This window comes from Myotis lucifugus, unplaced genomic scaffold (genome assembly GCF_000147115.1).
Source record: "Myotis lucifugus unplaced genomic scaffold, Myoluc2.0 scaffold_211, whole genome shotgun sequence".
In the NCBI taxonomy this organism is placed as follows: Eukaryota; Metazoa; Chordata; class Mammalia; order Chiroptera; family Vespertilionidae; genus Myotis; species Myotis lucifugus.
The window spans coordinates 623,084-635,254 of NW_005871259.1; the positions used below are offsets into that span (position 1 = coordinate 623,084).

The window sequence follows — 12,171 nt, forward strand, 5'->3', positions numbered from 1 at the left end:
AGGGAGTGGAGGTACCTTCTTTGTATCCATAGAGCCTGGTTTGGTGTTTGGCACAAAGCTGGGCCTCGGTATTTATTGAATAAATTAACGTGAGTCATTTGCATAGATGTGGCAGCTGAGCGAATAGGATTAGATGTAAAAGCAGACAGTTACTTGCTAAGGTTCAAGGACATTCTTTCTTCCCTTTGATTTGCACTGCCAACAGTTGCCTGCCTAAAAGGAAACAATTCGCAAAGTACCTTGATTTAGGGACAATTACTGGAAGAGGTGGAGTTTCACGCGCTGTTTTTGTGGGGGTTGGGGGGTGTGGGGATGGAAGGGGGGTCATTCTAGAATGATCTAAGATACCAAAGTGGAATGTAAAGATTTGACTCTGAATCAAAGTTGCTGTTCATTTTGCACAAGTGTCAGACTATCTGCATTAGTTAGAGCTTTTCAGTGCAGTCCCTTTTCCACAATGTCCCCCCAAAATACAAACCTCACTTGACAGGTTATTAACCGAGGGCTGACTGCTCTATAGCATTCTCTAAAGAAAAGGTTAGTGGATTCCCTTTCCCTCTTTTCAAACTGAGGACCTGAAATTCTAATTTGAATAACTGGGATGATTCTTTTTCATTCCCATCTTCAAGGGGGCGGTGACCAGGACGCCACACCTTAACCACTGACGCCCAAATCTGCTGCAAAAATCTTCACGCTCTGCTCCGGGGTGCGTCAGATTAGTCCCAGGGTCCAGCAGCTCTCACTGCGCCTGCGCCTAATGGCGCTGCAGAGCGGGCGCAGGCGCCTTGAGGCGGAGCTGGGTGAGGCGGGGCTGACTGCGGCGTCTACGAGCCGGCCTGGGCGGCTCCAGTGTTTGGGGGCCTGGGAACTGTGGGAGGAGCCGGCGGCCTCACCTTGGTAACCACATCGCTGCCCCGGCTCGGTCTTGCAGGCCTCGGCACTGTCATCGCCTTTGGGGGCCCGGGGACTTTGACCACCGTTTCCGGAAGTAGCTCTGCAGGCCTCTTTGAGGCACCCCCATCCTCCCCACGCCGTCGCCGCCGCCGCCATGCAGGGGGAGGACGCCAGATACCTCAAAAGGTGACTCCCCAAGGCACAGCCCCGCCCTCCTGGCCGGGGACCCTGAGATATTCTTAGAGGTTTGGGGGTTGGCCTTGAGGTGTCACTGGGCAAAGCGAGACCTACGCTCCGCAGAGAGGTGGACACGGGAGGAGTCCCAGGAAGGGAAGGGAAGGTGCATTGGGTGAGAGGTTCTGCAGCCGCCCACCTGCCTCCGAGGGGCCGGGAGGACCTCGCGGTAGCTCTGGCGGCGTCCCCGATTTCGGGGGGGAGGGGCTCAGGACGAGGAAACCCGGCTTCCCGTGCCCCCCTCCCCCTTTCCCATTCCAGTTCGGCATTTCCCCTAACAGGGCAATCCCGTGGGGGCCTGGAGATGAGGTCTCCTGGCGCTTATGCCCTCAGCCTCCAGTGTGGGGTTCCCTGCCCTCGGTTCTGACATGATGAAGGGGAGACAAGTGGTGGCTTTTCGCTGACGGGAGGCTGGACTGAGATGTTGCTCTCCGGCCTGTGTCTGCTTTCCTCCTCTGCTTCATCCCTTTGACTGCCATGCATGTGTACAGTGTCCTTTTTATAGGATCGTAATTATCAAGAGGTTCGTCCAGGAGCTTGGCATGGAACAGGCCGTGATTATTTTAATTTCAAAATATTTGTAGTATCAGTGACTCTTTAAAGAACACTGTAACTCTGTGGGATTATTGGTTTGACTCCTGTCAAAGATATGATCATCCCTGATGAATAGGATACCTTTCAGTGGACCAAGAGTTACTAGTGATCCAATAGGAAAAAAAAAAAAAACCTTAATCAGGACGCTCCATTCTTAAAGTCCCTGTCACATGTATTCTTTTGGACACCGTTTCCTTATATAAAAATGGAAAGCAGGGCAAATATTACCTTATGAGAGGACCAAATGTGAAAATGCTTTTAAGAGATAAAACATGCATGTAAGGTGGTGGTATTGTTATAAGTTACAACATGCTTTTACTGAGTATTTTTACCCTGGCGTGGCAGGGCCCTTACCATTACGGAAAGATCTCATCTTAAAAGGGATTCAAACAGTTGTATAGTCAACCAACCAATCAGCTAACTGTACTGTCTTTGCAGGACTGGGGCATCTATTGCCTGCCCTTCTCATTTTTTAAAAGGATATATAGTCATAACAAGCATTTATTTCCTCATTGATTACATTGATCTTTTCAATTGAAAATTTGGTGACAGAAGAAAACAAATTCTTTCAACTTTAATATAAAATTGTTCTAGAGCAGTGGTTCTCAACCATCCTAACCATGCCGTGACCCTTTAATACAGTTCCTCATGTTGTGGTGGCCCCCAACCATAAAATTATTTTCGTTGCTACTTCATAACTGTAATGTTGCTACTGTTATGAATCGTAATGTAAATATCTGATATGCAGGATGTATTTTCATTGTTACAAATTGAACATAATTAAAGCATAGTGATTAATCACAAAAACAATATGTAATTATATATGTGTTTTCCGATGGTCTTAGGCGACCCCTGTGAAAGGGTTGTTCGACCCACAAAGGGTTTGCAACCCACAGGTTGAGGACCGCTGTTCTAGAGCAAAGAGCCACTGTTAGAGCATTAGCTTATTTTCATGTAATAATACAGTTGTGCCAGAAGGTAGTTTTTTTTAGGCATACTTACTAGTATAATTCCACGTCAGGGCACATGCCCCGGTTGCAGGCTCCATCCCCAGTCGAGGGTGTGCAGGAGGCAGCTGGTCAATGATTCTGTCTCATCATTGATGTTTCTCTCTCCCTCTCCTTTCCTCTCTGAAATAAAAAAATAAAATAAAAAATAAAAAAAAATATATATGAATTTTAAAGTATTAGATGAGACATACTTTCCCTGCCTTTATGGTGCTTAAAATGTAGCAAAGAATACATATTTTAAACTGAATATTACCAGAAGTAATTATTTTATTGTATTTATGAGAAGTGATATAAGTATATGATAAATATGTGGCCTGTGTAAAGCTTTTTTCACACAGTATAGATACTCAGCATTTATCCATGTTTCGCATTCATCAATACAGTACTTCATTTCTTTTAATAGCTGAATAATAACATATTTTATGGATACAGCATATTTTGTTTATCCGTTCATCTGTTGATGGACATTTAGGCTGTTTCCATCTATTGGCTATTATGAATAAAGCTACTATGAACATTCCAGTACTAGTTTTTGTTTAAACATCTGTTTTCACTCTTTCGGTATATTTTCAGTTGTTGCTGGGTCATATGCTAATTACATGTTTAACTTCTTGAGGAACTACTGAACTGTTTTTCACAGTGGCTGCACCATTTTACTTTCCCACCAGCAATGTATGCGGGTTCCAATTCTTCACATCCTTGCTAGCACTTATTTTTTAAAAATGTGCCTATTCTGATGGATGTGAAGTGATATTGTAGTTTTGGTTTACATTTCCCTAATTACTAGTGACATTGAACATCTTTTCATATACTTCTTGGCCATTCTCTGCCCTCTTTGGAGAAAAAATTCTTTATATTTTCTGGAAATTGGTTCCCTATCATATTAATGATTTGCAAATATTTTATCCCACTCTGTGGATTGTGTTTTCACTCTCTTCATAGTGTCCGTTCATATGCAAAAGTTTTAAATTCATATTTTGTTTAGTTGCTTTTGCTTTTTTAAAAAGCTTTACATGATCGTTGATTTTTAAATTCTAGTCCTTCCCTCCCCTTTGTCAACCCATCAACTCATTCTCTATATCTATGGGTCTGTTTCTGTTTTTTGTTTTTTTTACTTATTTTGTATTTTTAGATTTTTATTGCTGATATGTACCACATCTTCTTTATCCATTCATCTATTGGTGGAAACCTAGGTTGCTTCCATATCTTGGATATTGTACATAATGCTGCAGTGAACATAGGGGTGCATATACCTAGTGTTTTTGTTTCCTTCAGACAAATACCCAGAAGTGGAATTGCTGGAAAATATAGCAGTTCTATTTTTAAGTTTTTGAGGAATTACCATACTATTTTCCATAGTAGCTGCACTAATTTACAATCCCGCCAACAGTGTATGAGGGTTTCCTTTCCTCCTCATCCTTGTCAGCACTTGTTATTTGTTGATAGCACTCTGACAGGTGTGAGGTGATACCTCATTGTAGTTTTGATTTGAATTTCCCTGATGATTAGTGATGTTTAGCATCTTTTCATGTCTGTTGGCCATCTGTATGTCCTCTTTGGAGAAATGTCTATTCCAGTCCTCTACCCATTTTTAAAATTGGATTGTTTGTTTTTTGGTGTTCAGTTGTATGAGTTCCTTATATATTTTGGATATTAACCCCTTGTTGGTGTATCATTTGTGAATGTCTTCTCCCATTTAGTAGGTTGTCTTTTTTTTTTCCCTAGAATGCAAAACCAGCTTTAATAGGTTGTAGAAAAGGAGTTCAAAGATAAGGAGATTTATTCAGTTCAACCCCATAACATTCGAAAAAGTAAATAGGATTTCAAGATCATTTTATTCTTCCAATTTTTATTTATTTTTATTTTTAATTTTTGAAACATCTTTATTTTTCAAAGTATTACATATGTCCCCTTTTTTCCCCCATTGACCTCTTCTAGCCCACCCCGGAGCTCCACCCAGGCCTTCACCACCCTATTGTCTGTATCCATGCGTTATTGATAGATTCATGCAAGTTCTTTGGTTGATCTTTTCCCACCCACCCTCCCCCACCTTCCCTCTGAGGTTTAACAGTCTGTTCCATGATTCTATGTCTCTGGATCTATTTTGTTTTTCAATTTCTTTTGTTTATTAGATTCCACATGAGTGAGATCATGTGCTATTTATCTTTATGACTGTTTTATTTCACTTAGCATAATACTCTTCAAGTCATCCATGCTGTTGCAAATGGTGTCTTTTCATTTTGTTGATGGTTTTCTTCACTGTACAAAGCTTTAGTTTAATGTAGTTCCATTTGTTTATTGTTTATTTTTTGTTTCCCCTGCCCAAGGAGACATATCCAAAAAGATATTGCTAAGAGCGATGTTGAAGAGTTTACTGCCCATGTTTTCTTCTAGGAGTTTTATGATATTAGGTGTTACATTTAAGTCTTTAATCCATTCTGAGTTTATTTTTGTGTAAGGTATAAGAAAGTGGTCCAATTTAATTTTTATCATGTATCTGTCCAGTTTTTCCAATATCACTTATTGAAGAGACTGTCTTTACCCCATTGTATGTTCTTGCCTCCTTTGTCATAGATAAATTGACCATATAAGTGAGAATTTTCTATTCTCTGGGCTCTATATTTCTATTCCATATATCTATATGTCTGTTTTTATGCCAGTACCATACTGTTTTGATTCTAATAAATGAGCAAGGTATAGCCTTCCATTTATTTGTGTCTTCTTCAGTTCTTCAGTGTCTTATAATTTTCAAAGTATAAGTTTTTCACCTCTGTGGTAAAATTTATTCCTAGGTATTTTATGCTTTTTGATGCAGTTGTAAATAGAATTGTTTTCTTAAATTCTCCTTCTGATAGGTCATTATTGATATATAGAAACACAATATATTTCTGTATATTGATTCTGTATCCTGCAATTTTACTGAATTCATTCATTAGATTATAGGGTATTATTGGTTTTTGTGGGGGAAGGGAGGTCTTTAGGGTTTTGGTTGCTTTTGATGTTATTATTTAAGAAACCATTCTCAAATTCAAGGTCATGAAGTTTTGCCCCTATGTTTTCTTCTAAGAGTTTTTTAGGTTTGGATTTTAAATTTATGTGATCCATTTTGAGTTAATTATGTGCTGGGCCGCAAGGGTTTAATTTCATTATTTTATATGCCCAGTGTCTTGGCACATTTGTTAAAGAAATTGTTCTTTCCCCCAATGAAAGGTTGTCACCTTTGTTGAAATCAATCGACTATATATATAGGAGTTTATTTCTGGGCTCAGTTCTATTCCATTGATCTGTGTGTCTACCTTTCTGCTAGTACTTCACTGTTTTGATTACTGTAGCCTTTGTAGTACATTTTGAAATTGGAAAATGTGAGTCTTCCAACTTTGTTTTTCTTTTACAAGATTGTTTTGGCTACTCAGTATCCCTTGTGTTTCCACATGGATTTTATTATCTCTTTTCCATTTCTGTAAAAAAAGCTTTGAGAATTTGATAGTGGTTATATTGAATCTGTAGATCACTTTGGGAATGTTGCCATTTTATGTGAATCTGATTTAAATGCATGTTAACCCAGCTCACTTGTTTTTGGAACTAGAACCTAGATAAGAACCATGGGCATTTTATGAGTTTTTTATCTATGCCTATTTTTATTTTACATTGCAGGAAAGTTAAAGGAGGAAATATTGATGTACATCCATCAGAAAAAGCACTCATTGTTCAATATGAAGTGGAAGCTACTATTCTTGGAGAAATGGGGGATCCCATGTTGGGAGAACGGAAAGAATGCCAAAAAATGTAAGTTTTCTTTCTTTGTGTACATTTTGAAAGTAGTGAACCTTATACAAACTTTGTAGAAATCTGATAGTATTTAAATCTGCATAGATGATAAATCTTTATGGCATTCTTCTAGACATACTTCATTTTAGTGAAGCAGAGACAAGATTAAACTATAGATGCAGATATATTTAGAGAAAATCATGTCTATGTACATAATGGGAACCTACTAAAAAATACCTATTCTGATTTATTCCATTTAGTAAATGCATATAATAGAATATAAGCTACAACTTGTGAAATCAATTTTAAGATATGTTTATGTGGGACTTTTTAGCTTAATTTAGGAAATTTGTATTTTTGGAGATCCTGTGTTCTTCTTCCCTGGAATTTCTGAAAGTAGTATGACTTCCAAAATTTCCAAATGGGGCATGCACCTTGAATTCATCCCTTAAAAATCTAGTCCGCTAGAAGATCCTAATAAGACAAGCATTTTCTGTCTCAACGTATTGAGCTTAAATCTTCCAATATCCTACACCCTTTTCTTTCTGCATTTGTAATTCTTTGAGGACCTCCTGGGGAACTGGCCTCTTTCATCAGTCTGCAGTTGTGCTGGTAGTGATCTTGAATTCCTTCCATAGTTTTGTGGAAGTAAAGAAGGTCTGAGATTACCTAGTTTTCTCTCCCAGTCTTCTTCCCTCCATAAAAAATTTGGTTTGGGAAGTAGTTAAAAAGAATTTTAGTGTGTTTTGGTGGTATTAAGTGTATTCAGACTGCTAGGAGTACATGTGATAGTATTTATAACACTGAAAAGCACTGTATTATAGCAGTGGTTCTCGACTGGTTCTGATCCACCCCCCACCCTCCCACTCCCGTTCCCGAGGTGACATTTGGCAATACCTGAAGACATTTGGGTTGTCATAACTAGAGGGGTGCTAAGGGAATTTAATGGCTAGAGGCCAGGGTGCTGCTAAGGAACCTATAATGCACAAAATAGCAACCTACAAACAAAGAACTATTTGGCCCAAAATTTTGATAGTGCTGTAATTGGGAAACTTTGGTGTATAACAGCCAAAAGAGTAGCTGCCTAGTCTATTAATATTCCTAATTTGTCTTCTTCTTGGGTTAGAAGGAGACTAAATCACACATTGAATTCATTAAAAATAACTCTTTGGATAATCTGCTAGATTGAAGAGATACACACTTGCATACACACATACACTGTAAATCCTAACTCACATGCTCACACGTTTTTCTGTTTTCTTACACCTTTTCTCTTCCATTTGTGTGCCTGTGATTGCTGCCTGAGTTTTGTACATTGTGAAAAATCCTTTGAGATCTTATTAATTTGCCAAAGACAAGCGAGCAGAGCAGAGTTTTTGTCTTTAGAACCTCCTACATCCGCATTTCATGAGAGAAATTTAGATTTTATTTCTTGAGAATGCAGTCAGTAACCTTATCTACACTAATAAAAGCGAAACATGCAAATTGGTGTCACTCCGCTACGCCCACCAGCCAATCAGGATGAGTATGCAAATTAACCCAACAAAGATGGTGGTTAATTTGCATATTCAGGCGAGGAGCGAAAACTGAAGATGACTGAAGACTGAAGAGGCTTGGCTTCTCTGCTGCGGTCAGAGCGGAGAAGCCTCGAGGCTTGCCTTCTCTGCTGCGGCCAGAGCTAAGGCCTGGGTCCTGGGTCCCGGGTGCCAGAGGAAAACCAGTGCCGGCAGCCAGGGGAAGGAAGGCCTATTGCACGAATCTTAAATGAGAATGTTGTGTTTGAAAATCCAAAGTTTTTCTAGACAAGGGATGCATTCACTAGGGAGTCAGCCAGCTGGAAAGAATACTACCTACTGTTGTTGGAGTAAGTGAATTTAAACATCATTAAGGGGAAAACCCAAGGACCTCAATTTTGGAATACTCCACCCTGGTGCACACGATTTGGAGAGGAATCATGTTGTAGGACCAAAAGCAGAATGTGGATTGTTGATAACTCAAGAGTTTTTATCAATGGCAACAGCTGGGGTGGAGGGGACACTCATAAAGATTGAGATAGGTATGAAGTGAAAATGTCGTTAAATTTGGGTAGTCAGTGCTATGGCCCAGGTCAAGAAGACTTGTATTTCAATCTTCTTTATTTGGCAAAGGAGTGTATAAGCCCATCTTTAAGAGAGTCCCAGTTTCTGAAAATTTCTTTATGAGAAACTGATGGTTATAGTCCAAAAATAATATGGGTATTTTTCTTGTGAGTTTTTGGTATTATTAATAGATATGGCTGCCTATGAAGATTCTAGTTTTTTATTATAGGAATAATCAGTAAACATACAGGTAACATTTTCTAAAAATTCTACCCCTATCTATTTTTTTCTTTGTCTTTTGTAATAAGTAAGGATTTAGGAGAGACCTATACACTAAAAGAAGAAAACCTGTCTATTACTTTTAATGGAAAGAAGATGAATCAAATTGCTAATATATATGTTGGTAAAAAATAGATCTAAAAAGAAATAGAAAAATCTGCTTTATTAGATCAAGATACCACTGTACACCTATTAGAATGGGTAAAATCCAAAACACTGACAGGACCAAATGCTGGTGAGGATGTAAAGCAATAGGAACTCATTCATTGCTGGTAGAAGTATAAAGTGGTACTTTGGAAGACAATTTGGCAGTTTCTTCTAAAGCTAAACATAAACTTACCATATGATCCAGCAGTTTTGCTTCTAGATATTAACCCACATGAGTTAGAAATTTATGTCTACAAAAACCTGCACATGAATGTGTATAACAGTTTTATTTATAATTGTCAACAGTTGGAGGCAACCAACATGTTTTTCAATTGACAAACAGGTAAGCAAACACTGGTGTGTCCATACAATCAAGTATTATTCAGCACTAAAAAGAAACCGACTATCAAGTTATGAACAGACATGGGGGGATTTAAATGCATATTACTAAGTAAAAGAAGTCAGGCTTGAAAAGCTACATTCTGTATGATTCCAACTACGTAACATTCTAGAAAAGGAAAAACTAAAGTAAAAAAATTGAGTTTATCAGGGTTTCAGGGGGTGGGGGAGGAAAGAATAGGTGGAGCACGGAGCATGTTTAGGGCAATAAAACTATGCTTTATGATACTATAATGGTGGACACAGGATGCATTTCTCAAAGCCCATAGAACTATACAACACAGTAAATCCTAATGTAAACTGTAGACCTAAATTGATAATGTATCAATATCAGTTCATCAGTTGTAACAAAGGTGGTAATAACAAAAAAAACAAAACTGTATTGGGGTGGTAGTGGGTGTATATATGGGAACTCTGTACTTTATGCACAATTTTTCTGTAAACCTGAAACTGCTCTAAAAAACAACTAGTAAGAAATTTTAAAAACACGTTTATAGTGTTCCTATTGTGCCTCATCTTTATTGGATTTCTAGAAACAATCAAGATTTCGAAGTTCCTGATAAAATTAAACATGGAGAGGTCTTTCGAGAGTTTTTCTCTGAATGGACTCTCCTTTCTATCTCTGTCTTCTGGTGTGCAGTAAAATTATACAAAAATAGAATCAAGAATTTAAAAGGTAGGAATATAAACAACCAAAAATTTTAAAATAAAGGAACAGAGTAACAAAGGAACATTGTAGCAAATTTAAATATAAAAGGAATTTATTAAAAGCTATTAGGTAGTTTGTAGAATCCCAAGAGGACCAGACTTAGGGATGACTATATACCTGTAAGTAATTTCTAAATCACTCTGCTGGACTTATTTCTAGAGAGATCATCTTCACCTGAATGATGATTGCACAGATGCTTAGTACAGAACCTTTTTCTGAGATTTCTGTCCCTGCTGCCTTCTAACACCTTGATGTCTCTCCAAATGTCAGTGGTCTTTACCAAGAAATAATTCTATATAATGGCTACTTTCTTATGTTTCTCTTTTTTAAAAATATATTTTATTGATTTTTCTACAGAGAGGAAGGGAGAGAGGCAGAGAGTTAGGAAATGTCGATGAGAGGGAAACATCGATCAGCAGCCTCCTACACACCCCTACTGGGGATGTGCCCACAACCAAGGTACATGCCCTTGACTGGAATCGAACCTGGGGCCTTTCAGTTTGCAGGCCGATGCTCTATCCACTGAGCCAAACTGGTCAGGGCTGTTTCTCTCTTTTCATCTGAGCCTTGTACGAACATATCTGCTTGAGTCTTCACCCTGCACCTAATTTTATGTTTTCATAGGTCTCCTTGGTGCCATAAATTCATGTAAACGGGCAATTGTTTCCAGACTCTGAATAACCTTTTTTACTTATCTTCCAATGAATCTCCTGGACTAAATTAAAAAGGAGAGAAAAGCTGGTTTATTTATTTTTATTAACATACTAACAAGTATAAAATGTTCTTCAGAATTCCTCATATAGGTCTTAAAATGCATCCTGCTTTTTTTCTTCTTCCTTCTACTATATAATTTCCACGAGAAAAACTGAATCCAAAATAACCAATATTATGTCTTGTTCCTAACTGAAAAACATAAATGATTTCGTGACTATGGTCAGAAAGTTATTCACTCCTGGTATTATGGACTCTCACATCCAATGACTAAAGACTTTATATGTATTACATCAGAAGATTGTTTTAAAATTAGGTCTTCCAATATGCTCTTCTGCCTGGAAAGGCTGATGTAGGCTTTATGTTCCTTTTGTTATCTCATTTATCCAGCTCAAAGAAAATCATTGTTTTGCATTGTTCTAAGCCTAATTATATCTAACACTTCATTATATAAGAGTCTTTAAATGTTTTATAAGTTATTTAATGAAATATTATTTAAGTTACCACTTACTTTAATACTTGAATTGGAAAATTCTGATATGCTTGCAGCATTCGTCTTAAGAGTCTCAATGCCAACACAGATATAACTTCCCTGGCACGGAAGGTGGTTGAAGAATGTAAACTCATTCATCCCTCAAAACTAAATGAGGTAGAGCAGCTGTTGTACTATCTCCAGAACCGCCGAGACTCTTTGTCAGGAAAGGGTAAGTAGAAACTTCTGACTTTTTAATGCAAACTGGACTTGTTTGACTGTAGTTTGAGCTTTACATTAATGTGGGGGTTTTCTGTTTTGTTTTGTGTTTTGTTTTGCCAGTGCTGTGAATAAGTAAACGAAAGAATAAACAAACATATTTGTTTTATACGTGTTGAGCTTTATATTAGACTACATTCACTGTGGGGGAGGGGGATGTTCCTCAGCCTGGCCTGTGCCCTCTCGCAGTCCGGGACCCCTCGCTCCTTACCACCTGCCTGCAGTGGAGGTGGGAGAGGCTCTTGCCACTGCTGCTGCACTCACCAGCCATGAGCCCGGCTTCTGGCTGAGCGGCACTCTCCCTGTGGGAGCACACTGACCACCAGGGGGCAGCTCCTGCATTGAACGTCTGACCCCTGGTGGTCAGTGTGCATCATAGCAACTGGTCCTTCCACCGTTTGGTTGATTTGCATATTAGGGTTTTATTATATAGGACAGTTCTACACAAAATGATGTTTCTATTTCATACTGTGCCTGTGTATGTGCACATCCACACAAATGCTGAAATAAGAAATAAAAAGCAGATATCTGTCATATTGACTCTAGAATAACAATAGGAGAGAATTAGGGGCAGAAAACCTATTTTCTCTACTCCAA

At 38.5% G+C, this 12,171-nt stretch overlaps 1 protein-coding gene across 2 annotated transcripts in view; it reads left to right on the top strand.

The window, feature by feature from the left end:
- The first annotated feature begins 824 nt into the window (after positions 1–824).
- KIFAP3 (kinesin associated protein 3) overlaps positions 825–12,171 on the top strand; it is a 112,884-nt gene continuing 101,537 nt past the window's right edge. Inside the window, exons 1-3 of one of the 2 annotated variants that reach the window (XM_006097756.3) lie at positions 825–1,080; positions 6,387–6,518; positions 11,373–11,527. In XM_006097756.3, coding sequence (XP_006097818.1) covers positions 1,049–1,080; positions 6,387–6,518; positions 11,373–11,527 — 319 coding nt within the window. In that variant the 5' untranslated portion in view covers positions 825–1,048. The remainder of the gene's footprint in view (positions 1,081–6,386; positions 6,519–11,372; positions 11,528–12,171) is intronic. The other variant, XM_023761590.1, reaches the window with a different exon arrangement.